Genomic DNA, 17032 nt, shown 5'->3' with positions numbered 1-17032 from the left:
CGCGTTTGTAGGAGGTTACCATTCAAAGGCTGGTGTTCTTGAGAAGACTAGTTAATAATTGGCTGTGAATAAAAGCATGACTAGGATCTGCTGAATGTGATAATTTCTGTCGTTAGAAACTGCACTCCATTGCGATCTATTTTGTATGAATGACTGCACGTTACAATGTAAGCTAGATAATATTGCCACAGATTGAGTCACAAAATTTGACTTTAATCACGTAATATGTCACTTACCTTACCTGCAGCTGAATTTGGTCCTACAACGTCTCCTAGATTCACTGACCAGGCCATACCACACACTGGACCTAAGGATCTCGACACATGACCTTCTTTCTATTCTCGGTGACCTCTAATCTCCAATCAGTCCAAGGAATCTCTGTCACTTCCTCCTCCTTCACAACCTGCACTACTAATATTATAAGGCACTTCCTAACCATTTCGTCCTGCCAGGGAATCCATTTCTAACTGACCCTTAAATCTGATGTCTAAATGTTGTCATATTTCAGGAACGGATTCTACGCCTGCTGCATTTACCTGAGCAATACAACGGGACAAGCTTACGGTAAGAATGACAAGGTAGACCAGCAAAATGCCCCAAAACTGGGTTGAGAGCTTTCTTTACTTGAGGAGAGGCAGGCTGGTCTATTGGCAAATCTGATTAAGCCAGTTCTCCTGAAAGGCTGTCAGTTATTATGCTTGTACCTTCTCAACCAGGATGCTGTGTCATAACTTGTTGGGTGCTCACATGTCTGGACTGATACAAATACCTTTCTCTTCACACAGGAAAGAATTGTCCAGTGTCAATATCTTCTTCCTTGGGATCAGTGAGAAGGAAATCAACGAGACAGCTGACATGACAGTAAGTATGCCCCACAATCCATGGTTCCTGCATTTAGAACCGGCTGGTGTTTGTATTAGCAACCCAGTGAGCTGAGTTCATCTATGTGTTGAATAACACATGACATCATTTTTCAAAACATATATAGGATCTTTCTTCGCTGTTGCATTTCTCTTCTTCAGTTTCCCTTCCTATTTCTTTCAAGTATAATCTAAGTCACACATATTATGGCCAATAATCCATTTCAGGGTGGCAGGGGCAAAGTTTTAGAAGTTATATGAATTTCACAATCTCATTCCTCAAACAGCAGAGCCAGACAAACTTTACAGTCTGATAAAGCAATGATGCCACCCAACATGTTAAATACACCTTATATGTTTTGTTTAGACAAATTACAGTTTACGCCAATCATACTGTTCCATGCCTCAGACATCAGTAGCGATTATGGCATAAAAGCTATTTCAATGCAGTTGATGAATTCATTCACACAATTCATATAGTAATCATGACGTACCAGCAAGTACCCTCAGCCACAAAGGAGACCATTCAGCAAAAGCGTTCTGAACTCAGCATGAATTATCAATTAAATATAAGTTTTAAATGTATTTCCACTGGGCAGTCATTTTACACCCATATTAGCTTGCAAGTTTTTTTTAAACACTCACATTTTTTATTAAATAAATAATTTTTATTTTTCATAAACTCAGTTGCGCAAGGGTAAAGGTTGCTATTGTAGTGAAAAAAACCACAATATTTGTCATGAAATACTAAAATTTTAGTTTTAATAAGTGGGATTTCTCCCGAACATTAGTGTGCAGATTTCATCAAGTACTTACATATACTTCAGCCATACATGGACAGATTCTGCCTCACATGCCCATGGATCATGATCACATGACAGACATGTCCATCATTCCCTTATAATTACCATCTGTTATGCAGTGATGTCAACTTATTAAGACAACAATGTCCACAATCTGTCCAAGATGGCCATCACTGTGCCATGGTCATCAGTAAACAAGAATGCATCCATTAATGCCATATATGACCACAATAAATCAAACAACTCCAATAATATGCCAGAATGTGCACAATCATAATGCTAATGATGCCCACAGTATGCAAAGAGCCAGCATGAATTGTAGCTGGAGCCGGTATTGTCAAGTCAAGGATGCCTGCAGAATGCAAAAAATGGCAACCATTATGCCAGGGAGCAGCCCTGTGATATGAAGTCATAGAAGTCCCTAAATATGGTGAGCAGCCACTAGATGTGAGAGGGAAAGTGCCACAGTTAGGTGGAGTTAGAATAATATCACTTACTAAAAGTGGGAAAGGGCTGTTTCTCTTACTACTTTGTGAACAAAAAGAGTACATTATCCTTTTCTACCCTCTATCTACAAATATTCAAGATGCTGACACTTGTCAAGCCCTACAAGAGTTAAAGGAAAACAACCAGGTGCCTTTAATAGATATGCATAATAATTACTTTTGTGTAACAGGTAGGAACGTAAGAAATGAATCTGCTTTGCAGTGGGAAAATAAGTCTACCATACAATTATGCAGAATGTGAAACACAGAACCTTGTACATTAATTCTATAATCTATTAAAGACATCACTACACATCCCCCTTCTTTAATTTAAGAACAACCCATATCCTCTCTATAAAAATAAAACAAAAACAAAAAATGAAATTAAATATAAGTAGTACAAACATAGTCATCACATTTCTTGGGTTTAGTAATCTTTCTACCAAAACCACTAAACTTATCAAAATATTTTAGTTATTTAGCAAATTAGAAATCATGTTATCGTTCCTTGAATCTAAAATATCATTTGACTCAATACCAGTAGGTAAATGTACTTCTTCAGTGGAGACAGGTACATCAGTTTCGTTATTTCGGTCAATGGTGATCCACCAGTACTTGTCAAAGTTAGAATCAATTTTTGTACACTGATTTTTTTCCTTAGGAACATACGTTTTTACTCAAGCTAATTTGCTCATATAATAAATAGAACCATTCTCAAGTTGACCAGTGTTCCTATTTACTTTAACAACTTTTTGTTGTTCACTAAATCTATTTTCACCTTTAACAATTTTTCTACTGGATTTTACTCTAACCCATTGACCAACGTGAACATTAAAATCTATAACTCCATATTTCTTGTCGAAATAAATTTTGTTTTTCTGTTGTGAATTGGTTAAGCACTCTTTAATATCATTGATGTTCCAGTCACTTTTTCCCTCTTTGTTTATCCAACCAAGATTTACTTTGGAATGGGGAACTCTACCTCTCATAATGGTAAAAGGACTATTAGCAATGGAATCATGTACTGTTGTTTTATGACTCAACATCATTTTCAGAATTTCTGTGTTCAAATCTTTCTTATTATTCATGGTAAGCTGAATGGTACCTTTAATTACCCTATTCATTTTCTCAACAACAGCATTTCCCCTTTGGTGATATAAAGCAATGAACCTTTGTTCAATCCCAGCATAATCCATGAACCTTTTAATTTCCAAAGATTTAAACTGAACCTTCCCTTAAGAATATGTTCTCTGCGAAATTAATAACGGAATAAGTATCTAGTTTATTAGCAATTTCCAGTTCAATCCATTTCGAGAACAAATCCATTAATACAATGATACATTTTTGTGTACCATCTTTCCATGAAACAGGTCCCATTATGTGAAGGGCCACATCTTCCCACGGTAAACTCGGACATACTAAAGGACATAAAGGAGGATTCAATGCTTTCTGAGATTTGTCAGCTGAAATACACTCTACACATGATTTTACAAAACGTTCCGTTTCAAAGTCGATTTTAGGCCACCAATAAAGTGACTTGATACTCTTTTTAGTACGGGCAATACCTGGATGACCTCATGACAAAGAGCAATTTTCTTGTTTCTCAAAATAGAAGGTGGAATCATTTTATCACCTCTTACTAAAAATATGTCTTCAATGCCTAGTTCATTTCTTACTTCCCAGAATGTTCTAAATTCACCAAGAAGGTGATGTTTACTACATCCTTCCCAACCTTGTTCAATACAAACTTTCACTTTTTTTAGAATAGGATCATTTGTTTGTGCTTCAACCCACTCTTTTTCTTGCAAACCTTGACTATTTTCATCCACAAAAATCCCAGCAACACAAACATCATTCCAAGGATTGGAATCAATTTCTGTAAGGGGTAATGATAACCTACTTAAAAAAACCGCAGTAACATTCATCCTTCCAGGGACGTACACCACTTTATAAATAAAATCTTGTAATCGCATAGAAAGTCTGGAAATTCTTGCTGACGCTCTTGATAATCCTTCAGTAGTTAACACTTTTGTCAAAGGTTTATGATCTGTTCTAACAGTGAACTCTTTACCCCAAACAAACTTCCTAAAATGCTCAAGAGTCCAAACACATGCCTGGGTCTCCCTTTTTATAACCGAGTATTTCTCCTCAGTTGGAGACAGGGATCTAGAGGTAAAAGCTATTACAACTTCAGAACCTTTCCCATTACCTTGAGTTAGAACTGCCCCAAACCTTTCCCACTGGCATCTGTGGTTATAAAGGTTGGAGCAGCAGGGTTACATTCTTTTAACGTGGGAGCTCTAATTATGGCTGATTTAATACTTAAATAGGAAGACTGGCATTTGTCAGACCACTCAAATTTACACTTATTCTTAAGTAAAGCACGCATTTCATGTGTTTTATTTGCAAATTTTTCTACAAATTTGGAATAATATTCCACTAAACCTAAAAAGGAGCGAAGTTCATCTTTGTTAGATGGTGGTGGAGCTTTGGATATGGCTTCAACAAGTTTATCTTGAGGTTTTATGCCATCACGGCATATCACATGACCTAGATAGGTTACACTAGATTCAGCAAACTTACACTTACTGATCTCACCTGTGAGACCTTTATCATCCAGAATACGCAAAACATTCCTGAGGATTTCATCATGGTGCTTTTTTGACTTTCCCATGATTAATATATCGTCCTGAAAAAATACAACATCACGAATGTGACCTAACAATTGTGACATGAGTCTCTGAAAAACAGCTGCCACCGATGCCAATCCAAAAGGCATTCGGCGGAATTGGAAACATCCAAAAGGAGTACAGAACGCTGTTAAATGTTTGCAATCAGGATCTAATGCGATTTGATGGTATGCTGATGACTAATCTAGTGTGGAAAAACATTTTGCATCCCTGGTCAAAGATAACATTTCGTCAATGCGAGGTAATGAAAACTGATCCACAACAATGTTATTATTAAGCCCTCTTACATACACACATAATCGAACCTTGCCATTGGCTTGTCTCGCGACGACCAATGGAGATATCCATTCGGATGATTCTATAGGTTCAATGATGTGAGCATTCAAAAGTTTATCCAATTCTTGTTTCACTTCATCACGAACAATGAAAGAAATGTTTCTAGTCTTGTGAATTTTAGGAACAGCACTCTTTCAATTTGATAGAATGTGAGAAACCCTTTAATTTGCCTATTTTATTGTTGAAGACATTGGGAAATTCTTCCAATACCCATTTCTTTGTATCTTCAGAATCACAAGCTACTAAAACTTGTCCGGGCTATTAGGATTTAAGATAGTGTCTAATTTACGTCGGTCTTTCCATCCAAGGACAGATGGTGCATCTTGGGCTACATATCATTTGCATAGAACAGATCTGCACTTGAATCTGAAAACCAATTATCTAAATCCGATGATGTCAAGTTTTTTCACCAGTGTAACTCTCCGGATAGATATCAGGAGATTCTAAATGATTTCCAATGGTGGAACAAAAATGGTCTACCCACACACTTTTGGCAATAATAGTGTATGGTGACCCAGAGTCTGCTGCGTCTTGTAAGGAAACACCTCCAAAGGAAACCCAACACAGAGGTTTACTATCTCCTATTTCACCTGAGATTTTCAAAACAACTTTTTTTTTTTTACCACATTTTAGTTTAACATCATCATCACTATCGTCTGATGACGATACCTCAGAATCACTCTCATGCACACAAGCAACTTTCTTGCTTTTCTTACAAGTTTTATGCCAACAAGCTTTGGCAAAATGACCGATCAAACTGCACTCCATGCATTTGGCAGTACGTGCTGGGCACTTGAAATACTGCGCAGAATGAGAAGTGCTACCACAACGGTAACAAGAATATTGTTGCTGTTTGCTTTTAAAAGCATTATCATTCTTTTGTATGTCACTCTTGTCACCTTTTTTTTATGTGTTTGAAAAGATTTGTTAGAGCTATCTGAAATTTTGTTGACAGAATCATTACTTTTTTCTTTATCTGATGAAAGTGTGACCGTAGCGCATCGTTCAGATAATTCTGCTTTTTTAGAAATGGAAATTATTTCTTTCAAACTTGAATCACCTTCCACCCATAGTCTGTCTTGAATAGCCTTATTTTTCGTGTACATAACAATTTGGTCCCTAATGAGTTCCTCATTTAAGCTACCAAATTTACAAGTTATGGAAAGTTTGTGTAGTGCAGATTCATAATCTTCAACTGATTCATGTTTATCTTGTTTCCTTTGAAAGAAGGCGTGACGCAAAACCGCAACACACACTGCAGGCGAAAAATGTTCATCCAAATCTAATAAGGCAGACTTAAATACATCGATATCACCAGATCTTTCTTTTTGTTGCAATTGTCCAAAAACACGAAGACCTTCAGGACCCAAACAGTACATCAAGAGCCTTTTTTTCCTTTCTGGCGAGTAAATTCCACTACAATCTTCCAGGATGGCAATATAGTTTACAAAATATTCCTTCCATTCACTCCATTAAATGGTAGGTTCACCAGGAGATGATAAAAAAGGCAGATTCAGAACGTGGAGCCACTTCCCTTTGAGATGGTTCTGCTGGGGTGGTCATTTCGAATCTTAATGGGTGAAATTGAAAAATAAATTAATAGAATACTCACAATCTGGCTGAAGTATCTTGAAAATGAGCAAACACGGTTCAGATATATTCCCGCAATTCAAAGGAATAATGCATTCCCTCTCAGTGAAGTTCTGTTAGTGCTGATGCCGATAAGAGGAAATAAATATCCAAAATGGTGTCACGTCGGGGTCATGACCAGCGCAATTACGTAGGAGCACTGGGTCACGTACCCTAGTGACGCAAGATCCGAGGCACAGAACACCGGAGAGAAAGCAGAATGGCAGCTCGAGACTCCGCAGCATTCAACTTGAAACAAAACAATGCGCGTGAGTGCTCAACTGCCGGTAAACGTAAATTGTAAATTGATACTTGTATAGCGCACTACTCACCCGCAAGGGTCTCAAGGCGCTTGTACTAATACCACTGTGGAGCCCATCCTGGCTTTCCCTGTGAGGCGTCCACTCCTGGGCACCCCCAAGGTGGAGGCCAGGCATCCTTAGCGTTGTGGGGGCCGTTGTGGAGATTAAGCAAGCTATTGCCCAGAGTTGCAGAGTGGGACTCCATGAGTGGAATAGGCACCGAGGCGAGAATTATCAGGTCCGTGGAATTTTTGTGCCCAAGACCCACCGAGGCGGGGAATTGAACCCTGGTCCCGGGCTAGACCTCTGCATCAGGGTCTGCCACTCTAACCATTGAGCCACACTTCTCCGGTAGACAGGCACTTCAGGATGGTGGAAACATGAGGTAATTTTAAATAAATAAACAGTACCTTTTCGATCCTTAACCACCCACTAGCCCATAAACGTCGGAAACAATATAGATGCAGGTTTTCACGAACCAACGATGTTTCTCATCCCCGATAGCCAGGATGACTTTCTTTGAGGATGAAAATAATCCAAATAGAATTACTCCAGCGTGGATTCTCCGAGGTTGCCAGTCCTCGTTGCCAATTTTGTAGTGAAACTAAATACAAGATGTAGTTTCCAAGATGATTTATTGACAACCTCTGGACTGCAAGGCAGAAAGGTGATCACAAGGAAACGGCTACACAGCAACTGAACTAAGTGTAACATTCTAATCTACACATACAATTATGCAGAATGTGGAACACAGAACCTTGTACATTCATTCTACAATCTATTAAAGACATCACTACAGGGGCACTTTTCCCAAACTCATAATAACTGGCCATTATGTTTTGGGACCTGCAGGTGGAAACTCTACAAGTTTTCCACATGAGTGGAATCCACAACAATAGAGATGACAACATCAACAGGTTTATCCTATCCTTCAATGAGAGGAAAGTTCATGAATAAGCACTTAACAGGGTCTTTGAAGTCTGCATGCACCCGGCGTCTGAAGCCTTTGCAAGCCACTGTACCTCCAGCTGCATCTGTGGGATGAGCATGGGTCCTTCGTCCCTGAAGGTTGAACTGATACTTGATTGAAGAAAGATGCTTGCACATGCCTGTGATTCAGAAAATTCCTGCAGAAAATCAAGAATGGTCTAAATTGTGCTGTCATTCAGGTGGCCCAGGTTAGCCTGCCAGGTTCTTGGACAGCCTAAGTATTTTACTGAGTGTACACATCCAACTGTTCAAGAGAAGGAAACTCTTATTCATAGTCCAAAGTAACATTCAGCACTCCTTTCTAACGTGGCTCAGTTTTGACCACCTTACCTCCTTCTTGGTGTCTACTAGGAAGTTTTTTCCTAGCGGACATTATAAGGCCTAGCTATTGAGGTTCTACTTTGAGATCTTGCTGAAGGACTGCAATCCACTTTATTGCTCTGTCAGTGACCTACTGTATTACTTCCGGCATCCCGAACATCAGGCATTCAGGTGCGCATGTGTAAAACTTACTTTGTGGGCACTGGAGCGATGAGGAACAAGCTTGTGGAATCATTTTAAGCTGTCAATAAGGTCATTAGCAACCGGCGTTTTACACCTTTTTCCCACTGTCAGGTATACTATCACTATTTGGGATTTTGCAGAGGCTGCTCCCGAAGGGGGCTCGAGAGTCGGCGCCATAGCCAACACCTCGACGTCGGGTAAAGCTCGGAGTGGGGGCATGGTCTGGAGTACATTGAGTTCTCCGTCGTACGATGGAAGGTGACTGAGGCTGGGCCCTCAAAGAGACGGAAAGCTTCCAAACCCCCAGCATATGCTGTAGAGATGCTAGATAAGGATGCAGAGGATGCCATAAGATGCTGGGAAAGAACGTTCACGTGCGCCAAGCAGTACGGTGTATGGTGCAATTGTTTAAAAAAAAAAAATAAGAAGAAGAAGAAAATGTGGAACCACTCCCATTTAGATTTGAGTCTCCCCCAATCGTTAATGGAGTGCTGTTCATATCCAACAAACCGTCGGAGGCTCAGTCTAAGGACAAGGACGGGCGGGCAAAAGCCAGCACAGGGCAGGGTCCTGCAGCAAAAACCCAGGGGTTCCGCTGAGGCTGGACAGGGCAGTGACGGATATGGGCAACAATCTCATTACAGAGGGCCCCCTGATGGCCGGCCTGAATAGGCTTGGGGCTACTATTGACAGCTGCCGGCAGCCCCAAGTGATTTGCGGGCAGACACAGCAGGGTATCCGGGTGTGTTGATCATCCACCTACAGAGTGAGGTGTTAGCCAGGCAAGAGGCGAGAAGGCCCATCAGAAACCAAACCTCACAGTGAGCACAGGCTGCAGATCGAAGGGTCACACGGGGTTGCCCAGAATTACATGCCAAAGAGGTAGTGCGTCTGTCGACTGAAGGCAGTGGTGGGTTTTGAGGCAGCCTTCGGGGCGCAATGGGGCCTGCAAGTTGTAAGCGACAGAGCATAGGGCGTAGTTGGGGGGGAGCCGTAGGGAGACGGAAGCCTCCCAGTCGGCGCGGCGAAGAACTACGCTGATATCGGTTGGTACGGAGGCACACCGGATGGCAGTGTGCCAGAATAGGTCCACTCACCTTCAGATGCCTCACGGCTGGGTGAGTTGGCCTAAGGACAGGTGTGTAGGACCACACACTCTGGGATGCCTCACGGCTGGGTAACTTGGCCTACCGAATGGGGGGGGGGGTAGCAAACGGAGACAGCGCTCGCAGCCCAGCCCCCGCCGGACGGACGGCAGGGCACAACAAAGTCGGACAAGGTAGCGAGATGGCCTAACTCCGGGACAGAAGCTACTCACTTACCGCGCAAACGGGGCGCAAAAAATCCAGCCTACCAAAGGAAACGACCCAGAAGGGACAAGAGACAATACCAAGGAAGTTGTGATGACATAGCATGATGCAAAGTATATACATGTTGTTTCCTTGTATTCCTAATAAACTGCGGCCAACAAATGACCACCACAAGACAAACGTGTACGTTGGCTTTTCTTGTCATAATAGGGAATACAGTACAGGGGGTATATACGACTACAGAAGGGAGTGGGGCAGAGTGCGGAGGTTATTGCAGAGGCTGCTCCCGAAGTGGGCTCGAGAGCCGGCGCCATAACCAACGCCGTGCCCCCCCGGACAAACTAGTGGTGGGGCGGCGTATGGTGCGAAAAGGAGAAAGAGGACAAAAAGCCACCCTCTTCCCTTCCCCCCGCAGCGGCCACCGGACTGGTGCAGACACCCCGGCCAATGGGGGTCAAGGCGGGTTACAAACTTTTCCCAATGGGAAGGGGGGCCTAGCGGAAGGCGAAGGCAAGCCAGGGGGCATATAAACCCTGCTCCCCCAAGCATGCTCCTATCTGCACGGAGCGGGGGGATCAGCAACGACGGCGAAGCCCAATCTTGTCCCACCCACCCACACCTAAGGATCAGCAATGTCGCAGGGCTGAGGAAGAAGCAAGGCACGGCGAAGAACTACGCTGATATCGGTTGGTACGGAGGCACACCGGAGGGCGGTGTGCCAGAATAGGTCCACTCACCTTCAGATGCCTCACGGCTGGGTGAGTTGGCCTAAGGACAGGTGTGTAGGACCACACACTCTGGGATGCCTCACGGCTGGGTAACTTGGCCTACCGAATGGGGGGGAAGCAAACGGAGACGGCGCTCGCAGCCCAGCCCCCGCCGGACGGACGGCAGGGCACAACAAAGTCGGACAAGGTAGCGAGATGGCCTAACTCCGGGACAGAAGCTACTCACTTACCGCGCAAACGGGGCGCAAAAAATCCAACCTACCAAAGGAAACGACCCAGAAGGGACAAGAGACAATACCAAGGAAGTTGTGATGACATAGCATGATGCAAAGTATATACATGTTGTTTCCTTGTATTCCTAATAAACTGCGGCCAACAAATGACCACCACAAGACAAACGTGTACGTTGGCTTTTCTTGTCATAATAGGGAATACAGTACAGGGGGTATATACGACTACAGGAGGGAGTGGGGCAGAGTGCGGAGGTTATTGCAGAGGCTGCTCCCGAAGTGGGCTCGAGAGCCGGCGCCATAACCAACGCCGTGCCCCCCCGGACAAACTAGTGGTGGGGCGGCGTTTGGTGCGAAAAGGAGAAAGAGGACAAAAAGCCACCCTCTTCCCTTCCCCCCGCAGCGGCCACCGGACTGGTGCAGACACCCCGGCCAATGGGGGTCAAGGCGGGGTACAAACTTTTCCCAATGGGAAGGGGGGCCTAGCGGAAGGCGAAGGCAAGCCAGGGGGCATATAAACCCTGCTCCCCCAAGCATGCTCCTATCTGCACGGAGCGGGGGGATCAGCAACGACGGCGAAGCCCAATCTTGTCCCACCCACCCACACCTAAGGATCAGCAATGTCGCAGGGCTGAGGAAGAAGCAAGGCACGGCGAAGAACTACGCTGATATCGGTTGGTACGGAGGCACACCGGAGGGCGGTGTGCCAGAATAGGTCTACTCACCTTCAGATGCCTCACGGCTGGGTGAGTTGGCCTAAGGACAGGTGTGTAGGACCACACACTCTGGGATGCCTCACGGCTGGGTAACTTGGCCTACCGAATGGGGGGGAAGCAAACGGAGACGGCGCTCGCAGCCCAGCCCCCGCCGGACGGACGGCAGGGCACAACAAAGTCGGACAAGGTAGCGAGATGGCCTAACTCCGGGACAGAAGCTACTCACTTACCGCGCAAACGGGGCGCAAAAAATCCAACCTACCAAAGGAAACGACCCAGAAGGGACAAGAGACAATACCAAGGAAGTTGTGATGACATAGCATGATGCAAAGTATATACATGTTGTTTCCTTGTATTCCTAATAAACTGCGGCCAACAAATGACCACCACAAGACAAACGTGTACGTTGGCTTTTCTTGTCATAATAGGGAATACAGTACAGGGGGTATATACGACTACAGGAGGGAGTGGGGCAGAGTGCGGAGGTTATTGCAGAGGCTGCTCCCGAAGTGGGCTCGAGAGCCGGCGCCATAACCAACGCCGTGCCCCCCCGGACAAACTAGTGATGGGGCGGCGTTTGGTGCGAAAAGGAGAAAGAGGACAAAAAGCCACCCTCTTCCCTTCCCCCCGCAGCGGCCACCGGACTGGTGCAGACACCCCGGCCAATGGGGGTCAAGGCGGGTTACAAACTTCTCCCAATGGGAAGGGGGGCCTAGCGGAAGGCGAATGCAAGCCAGGGGGCATATAAACCCTGCTCCCCCAGGCATGCTCCTATCTGCACGGAGCGGGGGGATCAGCAACGACGGCGAAGCCCAATCTTGTCCCACCCACCCACACCTAAGGATCAGCAATGTCGCAGGGCTGAGGAAGAAGCAAGGCACGGTGAAGAACTAGGCTGATATTGGTTGGTACGGAGGCACACCGGAGGGCGGTGTGCCAGAATAGGTCCACTCATCTTCAGATGCCTCACTGCTGGGTGAGTTGGCCTAAGGACAGGTGTGTAGGACCACACACTCTGGGATACCTCACGGCTGGGTAACTTGGCCTACCGAATGGGGGGGTAGCAAACGGAGACGGCGCTCACAGCCCAGCCCCCGCCGGACGGACGGCAGGGCACAACAAAGTCGGGCAAGGTAGCGAGATGGCCTAACTCTGGGACAGAAGCTACTCACTTCCCGCGCAAACGGGGCACAGAAAATCCAACCTACCAAAGGAAACGACCCAGAAGGGACAAGAGATAATACCAAGGAAGTTGTGATGACATAGCATGATGCAAAGTATAAACATGTTGTTTCCTTGAATTCCTAATAAACTGCGGCCAACAAATGACCACCACAAGACAAACGTGTACGTTGGCTTTTCTTGTCATAATAAGGAATACAGTACATGGTGTATATACGACTACAGGAGGGAGTGGGGCAGAGTGCGGAGGTTATGAATCTGATGCTTTACTCCACTCCCTAGGCAGTTTACAGCCTTCCCTAGTTAGAGATTCCTGCCTCCTTAGAAGGTATTTCTAAAGCCTTTACTGCACCTACTGGTGTGGCATTTGCAGTAAAAGTTGACATTTCAAAACCAAAGAATTGATGCTAAGCAAAACAAAATGGCTGTGGCAAAGGTTCAGCCGCGTAGCTAGGGGGGGGCGAGGGGGGCGGTCCGCCCCAGGCGGCACTATTCTGGGGGTGGCAGCCGGTGGCCCGTTGCAGTGGCCTTTTTAAAAGTTAAATCATTAAGAAAGTTCTGAGTTCAGCTTCCCTGATTTCAGCCCTGGGTCCCAGTAGTTTAAAATACTGAAAGTCCCTGACCTGACCTCTGATGACGCACTGCAGCCTCGCTGATTGCAAGCAGCCTGGGTGCTTTAAGCAGAAGCCCAGGGTTTCCAAGGCTGCTTGTCAATCAGCGAGGGTACACCTCCACAACCCCACCCCATCCTGCCTGGGAAGAGCTGCTGTGCACCCGAGGCTGCCTACGAGTACGACCGGGCCTGATCTGCAGCACACGTGCTTTTTGTAAAAACAAGCAGCAGACTTTCTCGGACCGGAGGAGGCTGGCACTGGCAGTTCGTATCAGAGCAGAGGCAAGTTTAATTTAATTATTCTACAGCACATTTGCGTTCTCTAAAGCAGCATGTTTGCATCAAAATACATAGGTGGACATGGAGACACGCATGCTGCACTCATAAAGCGTCTCCCTGATGCATAGTAATGCAGGCATTACAGGTGAAAGTCCCACACAAAGCCTCGCAAATCTTGATTTCAGTGGTGCAAAATCCAACAATGATTTTGCACTGGGGCTGCACCACAGAGGGGGGAATCTGCTGCGAAATCTCACTGAATCTGGACCTCGAGCACTGCTGAAGTGTGACACACAAAATGTGTAGCGCGCAGGGTCGGATTGGGATCACAATTCGGCCCGGGCACTGACGAAAAAAGTGGCCCACATTCAAGAGGCGTGGCCCATATTTAAGGGGCGTGGCCCACATTCAAGGGGCGTGTCCTTTCATGAAACACCATTTGCACAGACAAGGAATGAAAGTGGGAGGATACTGTTCTTGCACACGACACAGGGCCAAGGTGACAATGGCCTACATGCTGAGCAACTAAAAGAAATAGCAAGGCCCCTTTTTGTCACAAAATTATTCCAGCCCTCCAGCACAGGAGCACCTGAAAAGCAGCAAAGCCCCTGCTATTACTAACCTACTCAGTCCTCCCCAGACCTTCAGCTCAGGAGCACATGAACAGAGGTAAGGCCCCTGCAATTAGTAAATTAATCAACCCTCCAGGCCTTGGGAAAATGTCCTGGCAGGGGAGCACAAAATACAGCTTTCTGGGTCATCCAAGGTAGCCAGGTAGCCAGGGGGGAGGCTGAGGTGAAGCTGGTGCATGGGAAGTGCCTTCCCAGTGTGTTCTGGCAGTTTGAGTGTTTACCATTTACTGTAGTATTACCCTTGTACCTGTGTATGGTACCCTTTTGTAACTTGCACAAGTCACTTTTCTCTTGTAACACACTGTTTTCTCCTCTCACTTTTGTTTGCTTTAGATACTTGCACAAGTGCCACCATTGCCTACGTAACGTTTGTTCTTGTGCTGGAGTGTCTGCCATTAATTGCAGTATTATACCTCTACTTGTATTTTGTACGCTTTTGTAACCTGCACACATGTCACTTTTTCCTCCTGTAATGTATCGTTTGCTCCTCTTGTATTTTGGTTGCTCACTATTGTCACTTTTGATTCATGTAACTTAACGTTTGCTTGTGTAATTTGTCCACTTATAATTTTCTCCTCATGTATTATTGCTGTTCCTAGTGTGAAGCGCTCTGACACCTTCGGTAAAGTCCGCGCTATATAAAATCGCATAAATAAATAAATAAAACAAAACAATTCCAAACATCACCAGGCCCCCACAGCTAGACCGATTCTTCCTCGCCCACTATGCCCTGAATGTGAAGGGCTGTGGGCGAGGTGTTAAGACTAACACCGTTTCTGGGCTGCATGGGCCCCAGGGGGGCCGAAGTGCAAATGGCTCAAAGGCAGTGGCGGTTCGTCCATTGGGGGCGTTGGGGCTTTGCCCCACTAGCCATGGACGAACGTCACTGCATACAAACAAATTACCAAGTCATAGTGCATTTATTTTGAGCCTTGAGGTCGGTTGGAGTCACTAACTATAGTGACGTCACGTCATCGCGGAAGGGTGTGGGGGCGGGCCTGCGGCAGTGAGTGGCAGGCTAAGCTAGCAGATCGCAGCAGCGTGGCAAAGAGGGCAGGGGGCAGCAGCAGTGTGTGCGCATTAAGGACAAGTCATTTTTATGACTTGCCCTCGCATGCGCACACACGCAGTAGCCCCTTCCTTCCTCCTCCTCTCCTTGCACTATACAGGCAAAGACCCGGGGGAGCCGGGTCTCATTATGGGCAGTATTAGCCCTGCTCTATGTTGTCAGTGATTGGCCGACGCTGTTGGGACGTCACCACGCCCTGGCGTAGACAGGACTGCTACAACAAGAACACCAGAGTCACGAGGAGAGTGATGGCACGCGCTCCCCCTTCCTCTAGAAACAGAGCTGTTACAAGGCGAAGGATGCGTGTCTTCCAGTCATGGCCTGGTAGCTGACCCCTGAAAAAGTAAGATGATTCCAGACCGAGGCAGCGAAATCAACGTTGGGATTTCTTCGACGAGTCATGGGTAGGTTTCCAGCCTGTATATAAAACGCAATACGTCATCCAACTGTGCCCTTCACTTCCACCCTTATCTCTGTTTAATGGCTCGCTTTATTCCTTCAATATCTGGGCCCTTGCTCGCTTAAAATGTTCACAATAATTGTTCTGCAGTGCAAATGCGCAGATATAATTTAGTCAGACTGACAGCGTTCTGTGGTGACTCAAACATCCAGCCCGCCATTTCGAGTCCCTGTACATAACTAAGGCACAATTATAAATGTGCTCGTTTTCATGCAAGGTTTTATTCTTACACCGTCTTCAACCATGCTCCAGGTTGCTCAAGTTAAAAGAAGCGCCTGGAAGATTGTCAGTTTGGAGGGCAGATGTGTCTTGTCTCGGTTCCTCAGGCGTCTGTGGCTGTAAGTTAACTACGAGAATGTTGCCACCATCTGTGTAACAAGACGGCGCAGCGTCGCTCCCGCCTGTTTCTATAAATGACAGAGATACATATTTCCTTTTGGGTGCGTGGTGAGTGGATGTGTCAGAGTGGGGCCGCCTACCATTCTGCAGTGGGGTTGTGACAGCCAGCTACCTGGGGTGTTTTTGCAGCCCCCTCAGCAGAAGTGTAAATAACTTGTATGCTGTCAGGGACTTGGCCAATGGAAGCGTGCAGTGGCAGTGCACACCTACCTACCTCCCCCAAGAAAGTGAGGAAGGAAGGACTGATGCTCGCTCCATCTTTCCGGCCACTTTTTTTTGTTTCTGGTTCCAACCCACTTCACATGCTTAATGGAGCTTTCCTCTATCAAGACCAGGTCAACGAGCAGAGTTAAGGGTGAATCTCAATCTTCTGCTGGTGAAGCCTCGAAAAGGAACATTTAGAACATTTGCAAACGTGATTAATCAACAACCATAAGCTGTCTTTAGATCTTAAACCTCACATTGGGGCCACTTCTTAAAACGTTTTCTAGGTGTTATTGTGACTAACGCCTGGAATGTTCATAATTTGTGAATGCCTGAGTTACTCATGGGAGGATGTTGTTTACATGTGCACACATTACGTACTGGTAAGATCCCAGTGGATGTGTAGAAGTTGTTGTTCTCAGGAAAACGACAGAGAAATTCAGCAATGTGTAGCAAATGGGGGCTTTCATTTTCCTTGTTTCCGCAAAAAAAGTAAAGCATTTCCAAACTTCAGCCCCATGTGATAAAACAGCTTTGTATTCCTGTCATAGCCCTTATCTTCCTAGCACCGATATAAGTGTTTACATTGGGAAGGCGGAATAATGACTTTC

At 45.4% G+C, this 17032-nt stretch overlaps 1 protein-coding gene across 1 annotated transcript in view; it reads left to right on the top strand.

Moving 5' to 3' along the window:
* SCNN1D (sodium channel epithelial 1 subunit delta) overlaps positions 1-17032 on the top strand; it is a 73786-nt gene that overhangs the window by 44101 nt on the left and 12653 nt on the right. The window contains exons 10-11 of the mRNA XM_086921460.1: positions 509-564; positions 786-861. Of these exons, the coding sequence (XP_086777586.1) occupies positions 509-564; positions 786-861 (132 nt within the window). The remainder of the gene's footprint in view (positions 1-508; positions 565-785; positions 862-17032) is intronic.

This window comes from Lissotriton vulgaris, chromosome 5 (assembly GCF_964263255.1).
Source record: "Lissotriton vulgaris chromosome 5, aLisVul1.2, whole genome shotgun sequence".
Taxonomy (NCBI): domain Eukaryota; kingdom Metazoa; phylum Chordata; class Amphibia; order Caudata; family Salamandridae; genus Lissotriton; species Lissotriton vulgaris.
This window is presented reverse-complemented; position numbering and strand designations above follow the sequence as displayed.